At 41.8% G+C, this 23,064-nt stretch overlaps 2 protein-coding genes across 2 annotated transcripts in view; one reads left to right on the top strand and one right to left on the bottom strand.

Annotated features, from left to right (window-relative positions):
• Positions 1 to 2,239, bottom strand: part of PNPLA8 (patatin like phospholipase domain containing 8) — a 36,890-nt gene extending 34,651 nt beyond the window's left edge. Inside the window, exons 1-4 of the mRNA XM_061361167.1 lie at positions 2,154 to 2,239; positions 2,049 to 2,108; positions 1,320 to 1,358; positions 124 to 1,288 (exon numbers count right to left, since the gene is read on the bottom strand). Of these exons, the coding sequence (XP_061217151.1) occupies positions 124 to 1,233 (1,110 nt within the window). The 5' untranslated portion in view covers positions 1,234 to 1,288; positions 1,320 to 1,358; positions 2,049 to 2,108; positions 2,154 to 2,239. The remainder of the gene's footprint in view (positions 1 to 123; positions 1,289 to 1,319; positions 1,359 to 2,048; positions 2,109 to 2,153) is intronic.
• A 16,631-nt stretch (positions 2,240 to 18,870) lies between these two features.
• On the top strand, positions 18,871 to 22,102 carry LOC133216443 (arg8-vasotocin receptor-like). Its single transcript, XM_061361128.1, has 2 exons — positions 18,871 to 20,439; positions 21,489 to 22,102. Exons 1-2 carry the CDS (start codon positions 19,524 to 19,526, stop codon positions 21,686 to 21,688), a joined length of 1,116 nt encoding a protein of 371 aa, XP_061217112.1. The 5' UTR covers positions 18,871 to 19,523; the 3' UTR covers positions 21,689 to 22,102.
• Positions 22,103 to 23,064: the final 962 nt, after the last annotated feature.

Genomic DNA, 23,064 nt, shown 5'->3' with positions numbered 1-23,064 from the left:
TATGTAACTATATGTGTACATATAAGTTTACATGTAGACATGTATGTGCAGAGTATATATACATATATGTATAAAATATACTTGGCAACAATACATAAAAAACCACACTAAACAAAGGCTTGCCTTTTCTCTCTGAAGAGACAGATGCTTTTCCTTCTCTTCTGCAGCCTTAACCTCTTTTGCTTTGTCCTCCTCACCCTTCTCAGACACTTCCTGTTCTGCCTGTTTAGTCTTTTCCTGTGAAAGTGCTTTTGTATCAGATCTTAACTTGGGAACCAACCCACCAATGTAACTGTCCACAAAAGCTTGTACACTGTTACTGGGATATGAAAGAAAGTTTGCAATAGTTTTTTTAGTGGAAACTGGAAGAGCAGTACTTGGCTTTTCAGCACCTAGAGTCCCTGCTTCAGGAGCTAAAGTAGCTGCTGAATCCACCGTCCTTTCTTCACTCACTACAGTATCTTCTGATGAATGAAGCTTATTACTCTCTTCACTCTGAGAGTCCTGTAATAAAGCATCCCTTTTTCTCTCTTGATCCATAACAGGATTATTACTAAAGTAGCAGTTTATATGATCAGCTATGAAGTTGTAAGTCTCTCCAAAACTTGTAGAAAAGCAGCTTATATGAAAAAGGTTGTTTTTAGCAGATGCTGAATCTTCCGGAGCATCTTCGCAAGCGCCACTTGAACTTAATAACATAGACTCCAAGTTTCCATTGGCACAACTGGATTTCCCTGCAGCTGGGCCTCTGTTGCAGTCATCCCGAGTTCTGGCATCTGTGACTTGTTTATCATTTTCTAGATTTGCATCTCCATTATTTTTCTTTGCTTTTCCCAGAGTACCCGAGTGTGACTTCAATCGAGCTATCCGTGAAACCAGTTCACTGTGAGTGCCAGACACTGCCTTTGAAACAGATTCTAAGGTACTCTTAATTCGTGACATGCGACTGTTCACTTTTGTAAGTCCTTTGGAAGAAGAAGTCAAAAGTTTAGCAACTCTGTAGTATAAAAAGTCATGGCTGCAAATGTATTTGTTATACCAAAGTGTTTTGCTTCTGGCCCATCTACACCGAGGCTCATTTGTATGAAAAACTCTCAGGTGAATGGCATGATTTATCCTCCAGCAGACTTTAGGTCCATACAAATACAGGTATTTGTTTCTTTGCTTCCACCAAAGACTTTTGGGGTTAATCAAAAAGAACAAATACGTGTCTAAAAATAAGTGAACTGTCATTACTTATAAATAATTACACCTGTCCAATGTTGTTTGTCTATTTCATTCCAGAAAATTTCATTCCATGTCTATTTCATATCGGTAAACATATTTTAATAAATAAGTCTTGTGTGTCACAGTATTATCTGAAAAATAAAAGAAAACAACAATGGAAATCCTAAACCAGTAGCAAGTTAAACTAAAATCACAGAATTGCTAAGCAGATGCAGCCTACTTACTCTTTAAGCAAAAAAAAGATAAACATTCACATCAAGTAACTTCATATGGATATCTATTGCTCAGGTCATTTGGCAATGTCAGCCCAGAATTTCCATTTCATCGTGTTATTTCGTAAAGGCAGGTTTAAACCAATCTTGAGGAACACATAACACTTGCTCTAAGTATGTAGTGACATATGGCAATTGCTTGCCAGTGTTTCCTATAAAGAGAATTTTGTATCTCTTTAGCAAATTATCACATGCAGAGACCAAATTTCAAATGACACTGTCATTATGCTACCTCCCATTTACAGAATTCCTCCCAGGGGAGAAATGACACCAATGCCTTTGAGCAGAGCTTTAACCAACTGCTTCCATCTTAAGGGTTAAGGGCAGTGTATAAGCGTAACTCTATGTGCAGCTCAGATTTTCATACAATACACCAGAGCTGCGCTGAAGCCGCAGGCGCAAGGCCGTTGCGTGTCTAACCAACAAGCTCAGGCTTCCCCTGCTGCCGTGACCGGTGCTGAGGGAGGTCGAGCAGGCCAACACCTGCGCAGGCCGCACCACAGTAACAGCAGAGGTGACAAGGCCGTGGGCAGCAGCGTCGTTACTTACACCTTCCTCAGCGATGTCCGACCCTGGGCTGTGCCGGTACCACACGGGCCAGCCCTCCGTCTGGGTCACTGGCACTGTGACTACCACTGTCACTACCACCGCCACCAACACCGCCGCCGCCGCGCTCCGGGCCGCGGCTGCGAGCACAGCGCTATATGTGCAGCGGGCACCGCCCGCCACAGGGAGGGGGGGATGTGGGGAGGGAGCGCGTTCTGTTCCTGCCCTGCGGCACTTCGCGGAAAAGCTTTCCGAGAGCGGCCGCGTAAACAAGCGCCGAGTCCCGGCACAGCACGGCCCGGCCCGCCCCGGCCCCGCCGCCACACGTCACGCGTCCACACCCATCCTGCGTTACGCACGCGAATCCCGCGTGCCTGGCACACGCTCACTCTCTTCCCCCCCCACCTCCTCACTGCGTCCCCCAGGACGACGCGGCCCACCCCGGCGGCGGCAGCGGGTACCTGCAGAGCGGCGGCTCTCGCCTCCCCCCGTTTGCTGGGCAGCGCCTGCCGCCTTCACGGGCAGGGCCTATGTCGTCCACTACCGACGGGGAGAGCGGGAGGAACCCGCACGGCGACGGGGACGGGGAAAGCAACACAGGACTCCTCCACACTACTGCGCCTGCGCGGCGCAGGCACGCCGGAACCAGCTGAGACGCACCGGGGCGGGGAGGACGCGGGGCGGAGCCAGGCGGGACGAGGGTGCGGAGGGAGCCGCGCCTGCGTGCGAGCTGCGGGCAGCCGGGGCGGGGCTGCGACGTGCAAAACAGCACGGAGCGGGTGGGGCGGGTCCGGTCCGTCATCGCCTCAGCGACCCCGGGAGAGAAAGGGGGGGAGGTGTTGGTGTCATTGACCGCTCGGTTGCAGCGGCTGTTTGCGCCAGCACCCGCTCGGAGGCGCTGGGACCGAGGGGGCTGCGAGGAGGAGAAGGGAATCGGGGTCCCCGAGTCGGCCTGGCCCCTCTCTGGTAGCCGCTTGCATGTCCTCCTGTGATTCCCGGTTAATACTCGGAGAAGAATCATAAATACCGTGTTTTCCGTGTGTGTGACAGGGCTGGGGGCACGTTGGCATTGCCCAGCAGGCCGGTGAGCTTCCTTGGCTGGAGCACAGCTTGCATCAAGCCGCCTAAATTTAACAGTGCTGATGGCAAAAGGCGGTGGGTGCGCTACCGCGGGACTGCTGACCGACTGGCACTGGCCGATGGGAGGGGGGAATGTTTCCTTTGTGCTTTCACATCCTGTCATCTGCTCTTTCTCACAAATTAAAAGTGGAATTAACTCTTACTGGTAATTTTCTTCCCCACAGGAAGATTTACATTCATTACATATTGTAATAGTTACAATGGATTTTTCATAAATTGAATAGATTGAACTTTTTGCATCTCCAATGCAAGATACTCTTCAGCTCGTAAATACTTTATGAATATTAACTGAATAATTTGTGTGATGGGTTCACCCTGGCCAGGTGCCCACCAAGCGGCTTTATGACTGCCTCTCCATGAGTAGGACATGGTGAGGAAATAATGATGAGAGGCTTATGTAGGGAGGTGAGGACAGGGGAGATCACTTCCCAAGTGCCACCATGGTCAAAACCAAACACAACTTAGGGAAATTAAAATCTATTGTCAATAATGGAGTAGGATAGTAAGAAATAAAAATAAATCTTAAAGCACTTCTCCTCCACCGCTTCCATCTTCCCAGGCTCAACTTTACTCCCTGTTGTGGTTTAAACCCAGCTACGCAGCTCATTCACTCACTTCCCCCCTTCCTCCCTCTTTCTTTCTTCCCCACGCCCTCTCCCGGAGGGATGGGAAGGAGTATGGAAAGAATGTAGCTCCCATGGGTTGAGATAAGAACAGTAACTTAAGGTATAACACAAATCACTGGCGCTACCACCAATGATAATAATTATAAGGGAAATAACAAGGGAAGAGAATATGATACCACCTGCCAAAATGAGCCCAACCCAGAAGAGAGCCCGTGCCCTTCCGGGTAACTCCCAGGCATGACATGCTGTGGTATGGAATACCTCTTTAGCTAGTTCGGGTCAGGTGTCCTGTCTCTGCTTCCTCCCAGCCTCCCCTCCTCCCTGGCAGAGCATGAAACTCACAAAGTCCTTGATCAGAGTAAACATGACTTAGCAACAACTAAAAACATCGGTGATATCAGCACTGCTCCCAGGCTGAAACTCAAAACACAGCACTGCACCAGCTACTAAGAAGGACAAAAATTGACTGCTACTGCTAAACCTAGGAAACTCCCTAATTCTCTACCCACAGCAATGTGGGAGGATGGGGAATGAGGGTTATGGTCAGTTCACCCCATGCTGTCTCTGCCGCTTCTTTCTCCTCAGGGGAGGATGCCCCCAGCATGCGTCCCTTCCATGGGCGCAGCCCTTCAGGAACAGACTGCTCCAGTGTGGGCCCCTTCCATGGATGCAGTCCTTCAGGAACAGGCTGCTCCAGTGTGGGTCCCCCCCGTGGGGTCCCCAGTCCTGCAGCAAACCTGCTCCAGTGCAGGCTTCTCTCTCCACAGGGCCACAGCTCCTCACTGTGGGCCCCTTCCATGGATGCAGTCCTTCAGGAACAGACTGCTCCAATGTGGGCCCCTTCCACGAGTGCAGCCCTTCAGGAACAGGCTGCTCCAGTGTGGGTCCCCCATGGGGCCCCCAGTCCTGCAGCAAACCTGCTCCAGTGCAGGCTCCTCTCTTCACAGGGCCACAGCTCCTGCCAAGAGCATGCTCCAGCACAGGCTTCCCACGGGGTCACAGCCTCCTTTGGGCATCCCGCTGCTCCAGTGTGGGGTCCTCCATGGGCTGCAGGTGGAGATCTGCTCCACCATGGACCTCCATGGGCTGCAGGGGCACAGCTGCCTCACCATGGGCTGCACCACGGGCTGCAGGGGAATCTCTGCTCTGGTTCCGGAAGCACCTCCTGCCCTCCTTCTGCCCTGACCTGGGTGTTCTCTCACAGGTTCTCACTTCTCTGTACAGCTGCATTTGCAATGCAGTTTTTCCTCCTTGTCTTAACTATGTTAGGGCCACTATCATAAAAGCCAGGCCTATCAGTGTTACTGTTGGGCTTGGCTTTGACTAGTAGTGAGTTATCTTAGAGCTGGTTGGAACTCCTTCCAACAGAGAGACAGCTTCTGGTATCTTCACACAGAAGCCATGCCTGTACCCTCCACTGTCATTGTCTCATGCCCCCCACCTCCCAACTATCAAAATCTTGTCACACAAACACAATACAATGAAATTTGTGCACTCTTTTAAAAGAGTATCAAGGGAAGACTTAAAGGCAGTATTCTGGTATTGCTTCCTCAGTGAAGTACTCAAATAGCTCATGAGCCACATATTATCTAGGATCCTTTTGCGTAGGTGGTTCACACCCAGGTGCTTCTCTGTTCCGTCCTAAATGCTTTCAGCGTTGATGCTTCCTGGATTACAGTGACCTGTTCTGCAGGTATGGTCTGCCTGCCCTGTCTGTAGGTGATGCATCTGGTTGTGTTAATCTAGTGATGGTTTACTCCTGGCAACTGTTTTTAACACGTGTGCTATTCTTTATCATCGGATTTCTTTGTATATGGCTAAACTCATTTTTAAACCAAATAGCTCAAACAGTGGTGGCATCAGCCCTAAGTGCCAGATGTAGGTAAGCAGGGAGGTTTTGCTGCCCGTTGTTGTATGAATTTCTTCAGGTAAAGGCCACTTACTGTTACAAGAGCAACACTGTACTGATTTGTTTTAGACTGTGGTAGCAGTGTTAGCTTAAGCACCTTCCCCAGCTGAGTCTGCTTTTGTGCAAGCCCCAGGACCCTTGTTTGCTTGCCAATGTAGTGAGCTGAATTGAATCTCACCAGACGACGTAAGCAGCAGTGGCCCCTCTGAAGCCACAGTCTGAGATGGTGTTAAACAAGCTGACTTGCATTCTTATTACAACAAAGAGTTAGGCAAAACAAGACCTACAACTTCAGTGAGGAGGAAGTTTGGCCAAGTTAAGCTTCATGGTGCTGGGGCACATCCTGCCTCTTTTTGACTGGCAAATAAGTACTGGAGGTAGGTGGCAATTGACCCCTTTTAGCTGCACTTAGCTCCTTATGAAACAGTCACACTTTCTCCCACAATTTCATTGTAAAGTTATCTTCTGTGTCTGCCCAGGCCTCTGTCTTGCTGCTGGGATATGTACAATGGTATGTAGGTTCATACCTTTGCTGAAGAAAAATTCAAGGATTTCATGTCAGTTCTGATTAGAACCCCATGCATTCTTGCTTCGTGTCTTTCCCCAAGGATAAGCAGACCTGTCTGATCTGACATGTTCAGAGGCTCATGATTGATCAGCTTCTCAAAACAACCACACAACTCTCTGAAAGAACTAAAAAACACTGGATAAAAAAGATAAATTTATGTATTACCAGGCACGAATTCTGCATCTACACCTTCTCAAATATTTTGCCAATTGAGCCTTCACTTTACAGCAGTCATGACATTAAGAAGAAAAGATAGACACTTTAACTAAGCTAATTTTATAAGTTCACTTAATAGTTAAAGGTGAGTTGATTCGTCCCATTTGACCAGACACCTACTTTTTAGATAGAGATGAATCCATCCGCAGATTTCACACTCTGGCTAACCCCAGTTACAATAATTTTCACATAGTATGGAAATGATCCCATTTATCACATTTTGAGCTATATTAATTTTAACTTTAATAGGACGTACATTAACTGTTTTAAAAGTCCTTTTGTTTCAGTACTTTCTATGGGAAGTCACAAGCAAAAATTTATTGTGATTATTGATGGTTCTTTTGGTGATCTCTATTAGGTTGCATACCAAGCACTCAAACTCTATCAGAGTGGTCTCAAAACACGGTAGTTTCCAGTTTAGGACAACACTGAAAATAGATTGATTTTAGTGAGTTCTACCTTGTATTAAAAAAATCTTGATTCTTATCTTGATTAAAAAAATCAAAGGCCTTCCTCATGTTCATACATGCTTTTGCAGGTAAGATGCAAGCTTTTGTAAATCAAGTTACAAATCAAAAACTGTGGTAAGTCTTCTTACTTTAATGAGAGTTCTTTGAGGTGCATGATTTTTGTCATGTTATAGCCAAACTGTTGTTATGTCCATACTACAAGTGAGTTAACTGTGTTTATTTATATGAATGCTATACTTATAAATATCATTATTTCTAGCATTCATATTTGTATGTTTGTCTTGGACTACTACTTGGAGAGAATGCATTATGAGGCAGTTTGATCAAAATTGGATATTTACCAGAAATAGTTGTTCCAACATTTGTCTTTCTAGGGTTCTCTCTCTTGATCCATGAAATATGAAAATTTTCTATTTTCTTGCACTGCACTATAAAAGCTGACACAAATACACTGAAATAAAGTAATTCTGGAACTCTTTACAAGATTAAGTATTACTCCTTGTTGCTATTCCAGTTGCAGAGATCAGTGACTGCAGCTTAGATGAATTAAACCTGAATAGAACAGCTTCCAGGGGTGAGATATTAATTCAGAGAAAATGGGTTTGCATATATTTTCACTGTATATTTGATACAGAAGTATGATATGAGTAGAATTTCAGTATGTACAGGCAGGGGTTTTGTTTTGATTTGTCATATTTATTATGGATGGTATCCTGGAAACACAGCACTATCACCTAAGAGACTCAACTTAAAAAACACCAAGTATTTAAAATCACTATGACAGATTAACATACATGGGTAGGGTAGTATTCTGCTAATAATGGTATTTGAGATAACTGCTTAAATCTAACATCTTCAATTAAAGCCTTATGGAAAATGCTGTGTGCTGTTTTCATCAACATAGTTAGACATAGACAAAAGATGTGTCATGGTCCCAAGTATTTTAAGCTTTGTAAACACTTAAGGCAGGTATTCTGCCTCTTAACACTAGATGGCAGACAAAAATGGGAAAACATTTCCTTCTTTTCAGAGGCGGTACTAGAAAATTATTTTGCAACTTGAGTGCACATTCACTGCAAGTTCTTAAAAGAGTAAGAATAAAGACCATTGGACATGGACAAAACATCATCCTTCTGGTAGCATGGCTACTTCTGTTGACTTTCATTTAGCTGTGATTTTTGACACAAATATTGCAAGTAATCAACTGGAACATTTCTACATTATTTTCTTATTGCTTTTTTATCTCTGTTACTTCCCTTCAATATTTTGCTCTTGTCAAAGAACTAATAATTCTCAAAGCCTTAGAAAGGCTCAAATGGAAGAGAAACTTTCAGAGAAAACTCTGCTTACCAGGTAGTTGCATGGCTGTGAAATCACCTTCCATAAATACAAAAAGAAAATAGTGTAAGTCTTCTATTGCAACTGCTTAGTATCTTTGTCTTATATCAGTCTGATTACCTGAACTAGTTAGGCTGCTTTGATCCTTATCGGATCTTAGAACATAATATAGAAGTAACACATTTGATAAGGTGGCAATTCATTTGCATGGAATATTATAGATTGCTGTATTAGATCTTATGTAATCTGTTCACTGTAGCAGCTGGTGAATATTTTGAGTTGTTACCCTACTCCTCTCCCAGATACATCTTCCAAAAGAAGTGTAGCAGAAGGGTCAGAGTCCCCAAGGGTCCATCCACGCTGAACCACACGTTAAAATGTCAGTTCACCTAGCTGTAGCACCACACTGATGTGACTGCTTGCAGGATCTGAGCTACTGTCTGCACCATGGACAAAGCAGTTGTTCTCTGTGCATGCACAAGGTGCTGTTAACAAGAGAGTCTGGGACTGCTGTACAAAAAACTGCTTCGCATTGCCTATTATGCATAGATGGGTAGGGCAATTGTGGAACTCATAATGAGCACAGACTTCATTGCTATTAAACTGTGATGTGCATGTATCATACCAGAACCATAACAGGTGACACAGATGCCACCTGATCTTTCCCCCTCTGTGCTGGTACTGTGGCTGCAGAGACTCCAGGCCAGTCTGGCTGTCTTCAACGCTGCACTCGGTAGTGCTGGCAGCCTTAGGAACTATAATCTGAAAAGACCCAAGTTACTCCCATGGTGTTTCCCCACTTGGTATTGCTCCAAATGAGAAAAGTTTACTGAAACAGAAGGGTAAGTGGAAAAATAAATATGACTTCCCTGCCTCATGGTTAGGAAGTTGTCTACAAAGATGGGCACAGCTTCTAGTCTTGGTTCTGCAGATTATTCTCATTATGCAATAACTTTTGATATAAAATGTATATATAGAAGCAAACACCAGACTGTGGCATTCCCCTTCCCATGTGAGCACTTTAGCCACAAGGATACGGAAGTATGTCCCTTTTTCCAGGGTTTCTTCTTAGTTCCATGAATCTTCCATTCTTTTGTGCCTAGTCACCTAGTTTCAATTAGGTGACTAGAAAGCATTTTCCATTCTGCCTTGCCAATAAGTTGGTGAAGAGGAAATTTTCTTAGGGAATTAGAAATGTGTATTTAAAGCTTCTCAGTCTACAAAGAGCACTGACCTGATTTTCTTGCACCACATAGGCAAATATTCCGTTGAAAATAGTGCTATACTAGATATTGTTGATTACCTTCTTCCTGATCCTCCCAAGCTGTTCCTCCTCTCCCTGCCCAGAGATCTCTATTTTCTCACCCCATTTGAAAGAACTGGCCAAATCCCAGCCTGTTCCTCGAAGGAATGGTTGTAAGGTGCCTTTAAGAGTTACGGACCCTGCATTTTAAATGGGTACTGGTACTTAACTCTGTTCAGAGTTAAGACTTTAGATTAGAATTGGGATCTGGGGTTTAGCTACCTCTCTTCTATTTCCCTCCCCCTCCTCCCCCACCATTCATTTCCTACTTTGTTAAGTCCCAGGCAGTTTACACACAGTGTAAAGTTGCTTGGATCCCTAAATCAGGGTTCTGGATTGCTAAATCAGGAGTTCAGATTCTGCTCAGGGAATTGATACTTCAAGACCTTTACACAGCTATCTTTGATTTCTTGTGCCTCCACAGCTCATCATCAATTGTATCTGGCCTTGGTCAGTACTTTTGTGCATTCTAGAAATCAAACTGCTAAAAGCAAGCGTGTACTAATCAAATAATCCTATAGTAGTTATGAATAATGCAGTTGATTACTTAGAATTTGAAATTCAGACTCATGCTAGAGGTCGTATTACAGTTCCTTTTCAGCCCCCTGTGATTACTTTAATAGTCATTTTGTTATCTTTCAGCACTCAAGAACTGGTGGGAATTTTGTTACTGCAGCATGTGGTTGAGAGTATTATTGTGCAAGTGTCGGATGAAGTTCTTGGCATGAAAGGAAGGAGGTCAAAACACACAGTCTCCTTAGGTCTGCTGGAATTAGTTCATTGTCCACATTGTTTGCAACTGCTTGTTTGGTATCGTTGGAGAAACTGACTCACTGCTATTTACTTTGTCTTTTAATTAAAACATTGAAATATGGCTGGCCTCTGCACCAGACACTGAGGTATTATACTACGTTCTATCTCAGCATTTTCCCTTTATTAAAAACCCCTCTTTTTATAGCTTCCCATCTGTGGCAAAAGTACTTCATTCTTCTTCAAAACCAGTCCATCATAGTTCCTTCTACTGAAGTTACTCATTATTTCTCCATTTTTCCTCGCTCTGATCAGCCTTGGTGAGGCTCCTTATCTGTCATTTTTTTTCCATAGATGTGCTGGCAGGTGAGCTGGCAGGTCATTTAGTATCCTAATGGAGATTCCAGACTGTCTGGAATGCTGCAAATGTAAAAGATACCTTTTGGCAGAAGACTACGTACCTGATTTATAATGATTTTTTCGTATCTCAACTTAAAGTAGCCTGATAAAAGTTGCAGAAGTACCAGTAGAAGCTCAGCACTGTATGGGTAAGCACTACTTATTAAAGTTGCATGAAATTTCACATCAGCAGTGGAAAAAAGGTGTTATTTAGAGAATGGTTTACAAGCTGTAGAAGATAATTCTACCACCATAAGTCAAGTACATAAATTGAGCAAACCAGTTCCACTTTGGGAACTCTCACTCACTGATGTCAGTAATGTTTGTGAAATCAGAAACGTACTCAAAGAATGAGGTCAGCACTGATGAATAATGAAGATTTTACTGAAACAGGTTAAAAAGTTACTCCCTCGGACAGAATCTCCTTAGGGATTAAAAAGAGGCACGTAGTAATATACGTAGTTAGTGGTACTGTTTTATGGCGAGTATCTGGGACATGCCTAGTTACAAGTCACAGGGGGCCCATACCCGTTGTTTTTTCTCTGGCTTTAATGCCTGTGGCTATTTTCTACTAAAGGATGAACTTAATTTAGGAGAGTCTTGTTCCAAAATATTGCCTAACGGTAATTTTAGTAGTTTGACGTGTTGCAGTCTTAACATTTTAAGGCTATTAAGCTGGATTCGTTTTTACGTAGCTTTTAATCTTACTAAAGTAACATCCCCTTCCTTTAAAAACACAGTTAATTTACTCAGCTGAGAAATGAAGATAGTTTCATGGAAAGTGGAAGTCATCCAGATCTTGTGTGTGGAGGGAAGCAGTGTTTGCACAAACATACACATGTACACAAAACATAGGCTTGTGCACAACTAAGAGCTAGATTGACTTTGAAAGGTTTAAATTCCACTTTTGTTATGTGATCGAGGTTAGCAGGGCAGAATGTTGTCCCATGTTTATTACAGTATTAAGTGTTATTTGTAGTATGCCTTGACTGGAAATGGATGAGGTTTTGGTTTGTCTTAACATTTTCTAATAGCCTTTTGGCTTCCCTAAAAGTTCTTCTTGTCCCAAAGCAGTTTTGTCTGAATCAAAGCATTAACTCTTTCCGAGGAATGGAGTTACTGACACTATTCATCATTTTGTGCCTTCTCATGCATTAGTAGCTGCGTACATTACATGACTGTATATGTGCTGCCTGCAATACATTTTTCTTTATCTTTTGTTGACACATTCACTTTAGCTGTTGCATTTGAGGCTTCTTTAGTTCCATGGACTCTCTCTAGTAAATTTCTAACTATCTAGGTTTGAATTGAATCATTAAGCCTGGTCCAAAGAACCTTGTATGTTAATATAACTGTTGAATTAGCAGTAGGATTTTATATATATATATATATATATATAGTTAAGAAACCAGAACTGTAGGAGGCTGTACCAGTAGCAGCAAAAAGGTGTACATAATTTTAGTCCAGTAAAGACAACTGAGAGTGAAGTGGTTTCTCCCCCACATTTGGGAAAGAAGCAATATTTTTATACTGAAAAGTATGAATCTACCTTGCTATAAATGCATCTGTGCTGCAGGCTAAATCCTTGAGCAGTACTCATGTGTAGCTGGCTAAACTCCTGTATGAAAGAATCCATTTGCTAGCCATTACACTACTTTCAAAAGAAGTTCTCATTACATTTCATGCTGTTATTATGTATTTACATTTCTTAATACAGCTTCTTGAATGTATTCTTTATCACTAAAGCAATTTCAATGCAATACTGTTTTAATTCTTTTTATCCAGCCTAGAATATATTACTAAGTAAATGTTTTATATAAAATATATTAAATAGTAAATATTTATGCCCTCTTCTTGATAACTGATTTTTTTTTTATTGCACATTCTAATCCTTTCCAGCCTATCAGGTCTATGGTAGCTGTTTTTTACATTTTAATGTTTGAAAAGAAATAGAAACACATCAGCCTAAGGAAATGATTTTATTTCTCTAAAATCCTCGAGGTGTGGCCAATCATGTGAAATTTTGCTTTTCTTAATTAGTTGGTTTTCATGATTTGAAAAGCACAGTAGCAATAACCTACTAGCTCTTCAGCTCTACACAGTCTCATGGAGAAAAGAGGCAGACCTTCGTTTTGTAAATCAAAAGCAGACAGCAGGATTTTCTACTTGATCTTTTCTTAAACAGGAACTTTTTAGAACTTGTTTATGCATTCCAAAGTAAAAGAGTGCAAACCTGTAATCTTCACAGGTTGTATTTCATAAGTAATGTCTGTCATGAGATAAACCAGTTGCTGGTTTTTAGAAGCTCATGGGGGGCTTTTACCCCTAAAATGCACATATTTCTGCTTCTGTATATATTCCATGCTTGGCTTTGCAAAAAGTGTCTGCAGTGCACTGCAATTCATGAAGGTTTTGGAAGACAAATATGGTTTAGTCTGGCAAAGATTTGGTTAAAGAGTAATCTAATACCAGCCTGTAAGTACTTTAATGGCAGCTACGGAGTTGGAGGAACCAAATTCTTCTTAGTGGTGACAGGTGATCTAGCAGGGGACAATGGCCACTGTGGGAGGATCCTAAGGTGCATTAGGAAGTAGTTCTTCACCAAGAGCGCTGGAACAGGCTGCCCAAGGGGGTGGAATTTCCATCCTTGAAGGATGTGAAAGCCTGGAAATTGGGCTTGTCTCAAACACTGCTTACATTCCATAGCGTGAGAGTCAGGAAACTGAATTTGTCTCAAACACCACTTTAATTGAGCTTGTCTCAGATACCATTTGCATTCAGCCATAGGAGGCCTTGCAGGAATTATCGCAAACGAAGCAAACAACAAGGATGTTGGCTTTTGATACTGCATAGGCAGGATCGTTCTGACCCTCTTGTTTGAAGCTGATAAGCCTCCACAGTACTGTGAAAAACGCTGACTCAAAGGATGCGGCACAACATGAAGGACAACGACCACCAAGAGGACCCTCACGGAACCCCAATTGTGGAACTGCATATGTGTTCACTGAAACACATCCACCATTATCATAGTAACGCCTTTCTACATTTTGCATGGAAATTATGGATAACACCCCTTGAAACCTGAGCATAAAAGGGCAGAGCTCAGGTCAGAGGGTGAGCTCCCACCACCAGCAACACCCTGGGTGAAGAGGGCCAACAAGACACCGCTGGATCCACGAGTGGTAACTATCTGCTTGTAACTCATCTCTCCCCCTCCCTTTTCTCGCACTCTCTCTCTCCCCCCCTACATTGATCTGTCCAGGAACAAACACTTGAATTTGTTAGAGTTTCAGCATCTGGCCTTCTTTGTGCCTTAATTCTTATCAGGTGACAAATATATTGACTCTGACCAGGTCTGAGTCACATACGTCTTTTGACCAGGTTGAGACTTAAAGATTTAAAGACCTGAATGGACAAAGCTATGTCTGACCTGATCTAGTGATGGTGATAATCAAAACTGCTACTTCAATAGGCAGTTATGCTCCAGAGGAAGTCTGCAAGATGTCCTTTCCAACCAACATTTTCATGATTCAGTGAGTCCATGATTAAGGTACTCAGGCTAGTATAGTCAGTAGTGACTGAGATTTGCCTAAATCCTAGCTTTGAAAATATCTCCTTGAGCAACAAAGTGACTTGAAACAGCTACCCATATAAAGGTACAGGAAAAAATGCAGCAATAAAGGGGGGAACATAGCTGTTTTCATAAAATAGGGTAAAACCAGAAATACAGATAGTGAGGAAATTTTTGGTCCCTTCCAATACTCGGAACCTTGCTTTTGTGCAGCATTGGACAGTCCACTGCATAGTTGCCAACTATGGAGGGGCTTCTTCCCCCTCCCACCATATGGAGCCTTTTATTTTGTGTAGCAAACAGTCGTCTTCCCTATACAGGCTGGGACATAATCTCTCTCATAACTTTCACCAGTGCCAGCACAGGCTTTAAGGACAAGGCTCAGTAGACCAGACATGTCTTGTTCAAGACCATTAACTCCTCAAATCCAACTTTTTTTTGGCAAGGCTTCCAGCACAGTTAGTTCAGCCTGGAGAATAGATAGCTTCAGGGGGCCTAACAGTGCCCCGCAGTACCCATGGGCAGGCTGGCAAGAGGTCCAAGCCATGTTCCTACTGAGGTCATGGGAGAGCAAGAATATGTCAGAACCAGGGGAGGGTCTGGTGACATGTAAGGAAAACTTCTTCCTAGTGAGAATAAACAAGCATTTGCAACTGGTTACCCAGGGAGGATCTGGGGTCTAAGGTCCTGGAGGTTTTCAAAATCTGGCTGGACAAATCCTACGTAAACTGGTCTCAAGGCGAGGTTGGACAGGGCTTTGAACAACCTCATCTAGAGGAAGAGGTTCCTGCCCATGGCAGGGGGTTGGAACTAGTTGATCTTAAGATCCCTTTCAACCCGAACTGTTCTATGACTGTATGAATTCAGTGTTGTCCCTTTCTTGAGCAGCTATATAATTCTGTAATTCTAAGCAGACATCTAAATTTAAGTCTTAATCTGTGAGCTGAATCCCTCTCTGGTAGCTAACCAATAAACTTTAGAAGAGAGCCTACACTGATAAATTGAGCAGAAGTTAATTAAAATGTGCCTTCCCACACTACTGAACTTAAATAATTTAGGAAAATAAATTAACTTGGACAGATACGGTTTGGAATGAAGCAAAGCTAGGCAACAGGAGAAGGATGCTATTGGAGTAAAAGAACAGCTAAGAGGACTTAAATATTTTCATCTGTTATCCTTTTTTAATTTTCTCAGCCAGTTATAGTCCCAGAGTGGATTAAATTTCAATATAATATTATCCCAAATGTCTGCTAGCATGGATGAAAAAGACGGAAAGGGCACAATTACAAAGTTATGAAAATATCAAATTGCATTGAACTGATTATATGCAAGATGGAGTGTAGTCTTACATCACTAGAACAATTTGTACAAGAAAGGCCACCTCCCTTTTTATAAACATGGCAAAGTCTTCTTGTTGCACAGTGTGCTTGCCCTTTAACCTGTGTCCACATTCTGGGTCTGATACCTATTACAGCACGTCTGCTGTCCAGACATTGTGCGCTGTGTACGCGTATAGGCCTAGGAAGAGCTGTGTGTTCCCAGGGCTCCTGTTGAACTATTCTAGATTTAAGTGACAAACACCTTTGCCTGAAATATATGTCTACCATACATTATGCATTATCAAAATTGGACAAATACATGCTCATGGTGCTATATTCTGTTAGTCTTCCAGTAGTATCCCAGTGGTGTCTTGTATTGCATATTCTGGTCTTTTTATTTATAATTCCTTGATCATCTTTCAGATAATGAAATTTAAATTTTTTTTTTATCTTCAGTGCTTGAGCCTGGGCTTAGTTTTGTATTCAACATGTTCCTGTTTCAACCCATGTAGTCCTAGCTCTGCCTAGGTGTGCATGTTTATTCTGTATTCTGCTAGAAGAGTAAAGATCTCACTTGGCTTTTTGTTAACTCATGGAGCGAGGATGGTCAAGGTAAGTTATTTTGGAGCACACATCTGAAGGCAGAACTGGAGCTCAGCCAGCCTGTTCTACAGCTCAGTGTCTGCTATTAGCAGCCTTGCCAGGGATTAGTGGTCTGTGGCCAATTCAGTTACTCTTCTTCAGTTTGCTGGGAAAGGAGTGTGAGGGTAAAGTAAAACCCATCTGTTTCCTTATGGTCTTGCCATGCTGTTTCCTACTAATTGAGATAGATTCTGAAGTGGGAGGAAAAACTAAAAAGAAACAACCAATTTCCTACTTGAAGGCTTCAATTAGGCTTCCATTTAGGAAAAAAATATCAGATATATTACGTTAAGTTGTTGTGATTCATACTCTTTGCAACATGGTCTTAGAGAAAAGCTGTTGTAGACTCAGGCAGCTGCAGCAGTGTTCAGCCAAATCTGGATTATGGATTCTTACTTACTGCTGTCAGTGGCAAGGTTTCCAGAGATTGTTCAGTTTCTCTGTGGTCTGTTCTCATAGACTTACCCTTGCTTGAGGTTGTCATGGTTCAACCACAGGTGGCAACCAAGTACCATGCAGCAGCTTACTCATGCCCCCTCCCCACCCTGGTGGGATGAGAAGAAGAATCAGAAAAAAGGCAAAAACCTGTGGGCTGAGATAAGAACAGTTTAATAATTAAAGTAAAATATAGTAATGATGATGATATGTCCTGGGTTCAGCAGTAGCAGTCATTTTTCTCCTTCTTGGTAGCTGGTGCAATGCTGTGTTTTGACTTTCGGCCTGGGAACAGAGCTGATAACACCGATGTTTTGGTCTGGCCAAGGACTGTGAGCCTCATGCTCTGCCAGGGAGGAGGGGAAGCTGGGAGGAAGCAGAGACAGGACACCTGACCCTAACAGACCAAAGAAGTATTCCATACCACAGCATGTCATACCCAGGTTGTAACTGGGAGTTACCCAAAAGGGGCAGGAGACTGTGGGGTTGGAGGAGGTATCGGTCGGTGCTTGGTTGGGCTGGGGAGGACGAGTTATTGGTTGGCTGGTGGTGAGGTGTTGTATTCTCTTCCCTTGTTATTTCCTTTATCATTATTATTGGTGATAGCAGTAGTGATTTATGTTATACCTTAGTTACTAAACTGTTCTTATCTCAACCTGTGGGAGTTGCAATCTTTTGATTCTCCTCTCCATCCCTCTGGGAGTAGGGGGAGGGCAGGAAGGGGGGGAGTGACTGAATGAGCTGTCTGGCTGGGTTTAAACCATGACATGATGATGATAACAACAACAACAATAATATTAAGAATTATAGAACGGAAGGGGGAGAGAGAGAGAGAGGAAAAACCCCTCCTTCCCCCCCCCCCCCAAAAAAAAAAGTGATGCACAATACAATTGCTCACCACCCACTGACTGATACCCAGCTCATTCCTGAGCAGCGATTAGTACCTCCCAACCAACTTCTCTCAGTTTATATACTGGGTATGATGTGCTGTGGTATGGAGTACCCCTTTGGCTAGTTTGGGTCAGGTGTCCTGTGTCTGCTTCCTCCTGGCTTCTTTTGCCCCTCCTCAGTGGCAGAGCATGAGACTGAAAAGTCCTTGGTCAGGGTAAGTGCTACTGTGAAGCAACTAAAACATCGGGGTGTTATCAGCATTGTTCCCAGACTAAAGACAAAACACAGCACTGCACCAGCTACTAAGAAAAAGAAAATTAGCTCTGTCCCAGCTGAAACCAGGATAAGGTATTAATATCAGTCTCATGGTGGGATTGAACGGGGAATGGGGAGAAACTAGATCATGCTGGTTTTATAAACCTTTGTAGTCTACTTTAGCATCCTGTTTATAAATTTGCATTTCTCCTGTCTGTTGATACATACAGTGCCAAAGAGATGGTAGTCTGTGAGATTCCTGAGCTGGTTTTGTAACATAGTTGTGATCAAAGTGATTAATCAGTGTAGGTGCAGTATTATGTACTATACATATACTTGCATCACAGAGATACTTTCAACCTTACCAATTTCCTCTTCAGAAAGACTTCAAATTGCCAGTCTCCCAACTGTAAACAAAAGGATACGAGTGCTCTAGCTCCAAAGAAGATTGCATACAAATATGTGTTATCTTATGTGTTATATTTTATTAAATCTCTCATTTGTGATTAAATCTCATTTGTGATTAAATCTCATTTGTGATTAAAGGGGCAGACTAAGGAAGAAGAAATGAAATTAAATCAAAATTGCTATTTTTATCAGCCACTAAGAATATGCCAAAGTCACACAGAAGGTCAAAACCCAATGAAACTCTTGTGGTCATGATACAACTTACTCCACAAAACTAAAAATGCTTAGATAATGAAAAATGACCTCCCAACCTTTAGCACTATAGTAGAATAGAGACACTTGAAAATTGTTTTGTTGTAGAGACCTTTTCTTCAGTTGGCTTTCCCACTGAATTTTCACTTATTTCTCTATTATATTCTCGGTAGACTCACAATCTCATTAAAAGTAATTTATTTCACATGTGTTATTTCTCATTTTGCTGAGAAAAAACCTCTGAGCCTTGACCCCGTCTTGAAATAAAAACATTATTTTTAGGGCAGGTCAAATATTTTGGTTTGGTTTTTTTATTTACTTATTTTTATTTTTTTTTAGAATCAGGTGACTCAAAAAAAGAGAAGGAAAAAAAAGAAGGCGACAATGGAAAATTGCGTTTCTTTGTCCCTGCTGCATTTAGGATGTGGTCGTGCCCCAGGAGCCTAGAGAATTGCAGTTATGATGCGCCTGAGCTCAGGGCCCAACTTTCCATCTACGTATAAGCATTCCTCTCGCTTCAGCTGAAGTGTTCACTTCTGGTTTGCGTAAAAAAAAATTTGCAAGAACTCTCTCGAGTAGGATCATTTAAGTATGATTTTGGCCACAGCTATTTACAAGTTCAGGCTTCGACTGAAGTGAGTAATTGAATTATGTTGAGCCTCTGAAGTTTGCCTTTTATTTATATATTTCCCCCAGTTGTGTGACTCGGTCTGCCTTTGGCTGCGTTCCCTGCAGCCTACCCAAGGGCTCTGCAGTTACATAAGGCTCTGTCTGCTGGGAGCCTATATAAAGCCTTTTTGCATGCCTGCAAGAGGCAGAATTTTATCAAGATCCAGGTCCCACTGCTGTGGTTCGCACAAGCAGGAGGAGATTTGCTTGAAGATATACTGAAACCTGAACCCAGGCTGGTCTGTTTGCCAGCCAGTACTTCACAGCTGTCAACCTGAGTCGCAAGTAGCAGCTACTGTAAGTGGCTGCTGTGCACTATGAAGAATTTTTCATTTCCTATGCAGGATAACACACATCAGACCGAGAGTTCTTCTTCTCACAGATTCCTGAGTTTGACAAATCAGTCAGATCCTGTTGGAAGACCAGAAAGAGATGAGCAATTAGCTCAAGTAGAGATTGCTGTACTGGGGGTCATATTTTTGACAGCGTCTGTGGGCAATTTTATTCTCATTCTGGTGCTGTGGAGAAGAAGAAGGAAGCTCTCTAGGATGTATGTGTTCATGCTTCACCTCAGCATCGCTGACTTAATGGTAGCTTTTTTTCAAGTGCTGCCTCAACTCATATGGGATATTACAGACGTTTTCATAGGGCCAGATTTCTTGTGCAGAAGTATCAAGTATCTACAATTGCTGGGCATGTTTGCCTCTACTTATATGATAGTGGTCATGACAGTGGACAGATATCAGGCGGTTTGCTACCCTATGGTCACTTTCCAAAAGAAGAGAGCTCTCTGGAACATCCCCATTTGCACCAGCTGGTCTATATCACTGTTTCTTAGCCTACCGCAGGTATTTATCTTTTCTAAGACTGAAATATCTCCAGGTATTTTTGAATGTTGGGGTGAATTTATTCAGCCATGGGGCCCAAGGGCATATGTGACTTGGATTTTTGTAGTTATATTCTTCATTCCTTCAGCCATCCTCATCACTTGCCAGGTTAAAATTTGCAGAAAAATCAAAAGAAATATGTATGTCAAAAACCAGAATGAATATGAAGTAACAAATCAGAAGCAAGTCCTGCCATCCCGAGCAAGCAGTGTGAACTGTATTTCAAAGGCTATGATCAAGACTGTAAAAATGACAGTGGTGACAGTTGTTGCATATGTTCTCTGTTGGTCACCTTTCTTCATTGCACAGCTGTGGTCTGTGTGGTTCCCCAGTGTCGTGACAGAAGGTAAGATACTCTCAATCCTCATTCATAACTTCATAGCAAGCTAGCAAATTGCTGTGTTGCTTTAAATTTGCACTTTGATTTTGTGTAAAAGTTACATGTGATCATTTGAGTATGATTAAAAGAAATTTCTGCATTGATTATCTACTGTACCTAATTAGCTTCAGAGTACTTAAAGTTATGTGATCAAAACGTGTGTATTTCGTCTGTTTTGAGTGATTAATGATTTAAAGGTTAATGAACAGCACTGTGAAAAGTATCATCTGCTTTATCAAAGGTTCAGACTTTTAGAGGTTTAGATGTTATAGCTTCAGGCTTTTGGGTTCTTAAGGTGAAAAGGATGAACTATTCCACGTAATGAAATATTTCTTATAACAGCAATGCTATAAGATATCTGGGTTTTTTTGAATATTGAAATCATAAAATCATATTGATGGAATCTCTGTAGTACACTGTGAAATAATTAAAAGTTGTGAAACAGCTGTTTATAAAGCAAAAAAGCAAGCCTGAGAGAGGTATCGAAAAACACCATGCTGTAAACAAGATTAATCTTGTCAAACTTATACTATCACCTCTTTGTGAAAGGCACACTCTGTATGTGACTGTTTAAGTTCACCTATTCTAAACTCATACATATAAACCAAAGGAAAAAAAAAGGTACTAGCTCTGCCCGATGAAAAAAACCCCATCTTCTGATCTTTGTTCTAAGAATTCTTCCTATCAGTGTGAATTTGAGTCTTATTATACATACATTTATATCAATACCTATATCTGTATTTATCTGTATAGCAGGTTAGTAATTGCTTTTAAATCTAATGAAGCTACATCAAAAAAGAGCTATTTGGATCTATTTAACTCTGAAATACATAGAATAAGGTGTGCTTCATACCTTCAACAGTTAAAAAAATCATTGAATAAATGGGAATTTCCTCCTATTAGATTAACTTTAAAATATGAACAGATACACCAGAAAGAAGCAGACTATGAAAATGTTACTGATTTGTACGAGTGCTTTATTGACTCTGTTATTCCTTTTAACTGTTTCATTCTAGGTTCGGCATTCACCATTATCATGCTCCTTGGCAATTTAAATAGCTGTACCAACCCCTGGATTTACATGTATTTTTGTGGCCACATTCCATATTGCACAAATAAGCAGGTAGAGAGCACCTCGGCTCAAGAGGAATCGGCGATCACAGGAAGCATTCATCTGGTAGACAGAGACCCTGAGGAAAACAGTACTGCTGCATAAATGTTGACTGCTTTTTGTGGTTCTGTTTACATTACATTTGCTATATTCACAAGACATATTAGTGTTTTACCACCATCCCATGTTTTGTGGATAAAGAAGCTGGAAAACTGTCTTTTGTTGTATAAATATGTTTCTCTGCAGTTCTGTAGCATATACAGGAAGTTTCTGTGTTGTGCAAGCCTGACTCAGTAGTTCCATCACCACTATGTTATCGGAGTGAATTCTTGTAAAGACTGATAGAGATATGTAAAAGTGTCTTATATATTTTTTGTCCTGAAGTACTTTCCCTTCTCTGATTCTCGGTTTCTAAACAGTAAAATTTTACAACTAACTGGTCCAACAAATTAAAACATAATAGGAAAATCTGGCATACTTAGACTTGAATATGTTTTCCAGTTGAACCATGAATTGTTCATCATTACCGGCAAATCTTGAGAAGTCAGCAGAAAGTCAGGAAAATGCTTTGCCAGCTATTATCAATACCTGCTTTAAATTAACTCCTTATGTACATTTATAGAATGCCAAGCAGCATGATATCATTTAAAAAAGGAAAGGAATTTGATGTTCTTGTGACAATGAATACCTACTTCTGTTTCAGATGCCATTGTGGATCACAGGTATCATCAACAGAGTAGCAGTTCAGGTTTGTGGCTTCACACTATTGCATTTGATCTTCTATGTAATTCCCTGGTGTGCAAGCAGTTAAGTGACTCCCTCTTCCCTCAATACACACGTGTATATACTTTAAATAAAAAATGGGCTTTAGGAATGTACAATTTCTATTGGTATTCAGACCTATTTGCCCTGGCAGGCAATTTATTGACAAGAGTGTGCTTAGAACCCCTTCAGGCTCAAATTCAATTACTTCCCCTTCATGATAAAAATAAATCTGTGTATTTTTATCTCAAAATGTCGTTTGCTTGCTGGTTTGTGGGTGTTTTATGCAGGTAGCTATTTAATCCCCTTTCAGTGCCTGCAATCTAATCAGAGGAGTATGGAAGGAATATCAGTAAGGCTCTTTCAGGTGAGAGTAGAGCTGCATTCACAGAGATTCTTGGTGATACTTGCATATCATCTGCCTACCTTATACTATGTTTCATCAGTGCTATGCACGTTTCATTTTTGTGAATGCTAGCAGTCTCAAATGTCAATGGAAAAGCTATAAAAGTGTGGGGAGTGTAATAGTCTTTAAATTATACTCAAAGAAATATTGATTTAAGCTAAACACTGGATTTTGAAAAGTGCTGCTGTACAATGAATACTTACACTTCAGGTTAATGCCTGCTGAATATACTGTCACTTCTATGCCCTGTATAATTAGACCAGATAGGGGTATGAACCAAATATTGCTATTCTTTATCATGGGTAAAGCTAGT

The sequence above is a fragment of the Neopsephotus bourkii genome, unplaced genomic scaffold (genome assembly GCF_033783945.1).
Source record: "Neopsephotus bourkii isolate Nb327-2 ecotype Australia unplaced genomic scaffold, CSIRO-AGI_Nbou_v1 NB_1053, whole genome shotgun sequence".
NCBI classification, from domain to species: domain Eukaryota; kingdom Metazoa; phylum Chordata; class Aves; order Psittaciformes; family Psittacidae; genus Neopsephotus; species Neopsephotus bourkii.
This window is presented reverse-complemented; position numbering and strand designations above follow the sequence as displayed.

What these genes read in the sequence shown, in the direction of transcription:
- LOC133216443 (XM_061361128.1), top strand. Translation starts at nt 19,524, where the DNA reads ATGAAGAATTTTTCATTTCCTATGCAGGATAACACACATCAGACCGAG. An exon ending in CCCCAGTGTCGTGACAGAAG is followed by an intron (nt 20,440 to 21,488) that starts GTAAGATACTCT and finishes GTTTCATTCTAG; the next exon opens with GTTCGGCATTCACCATTATC.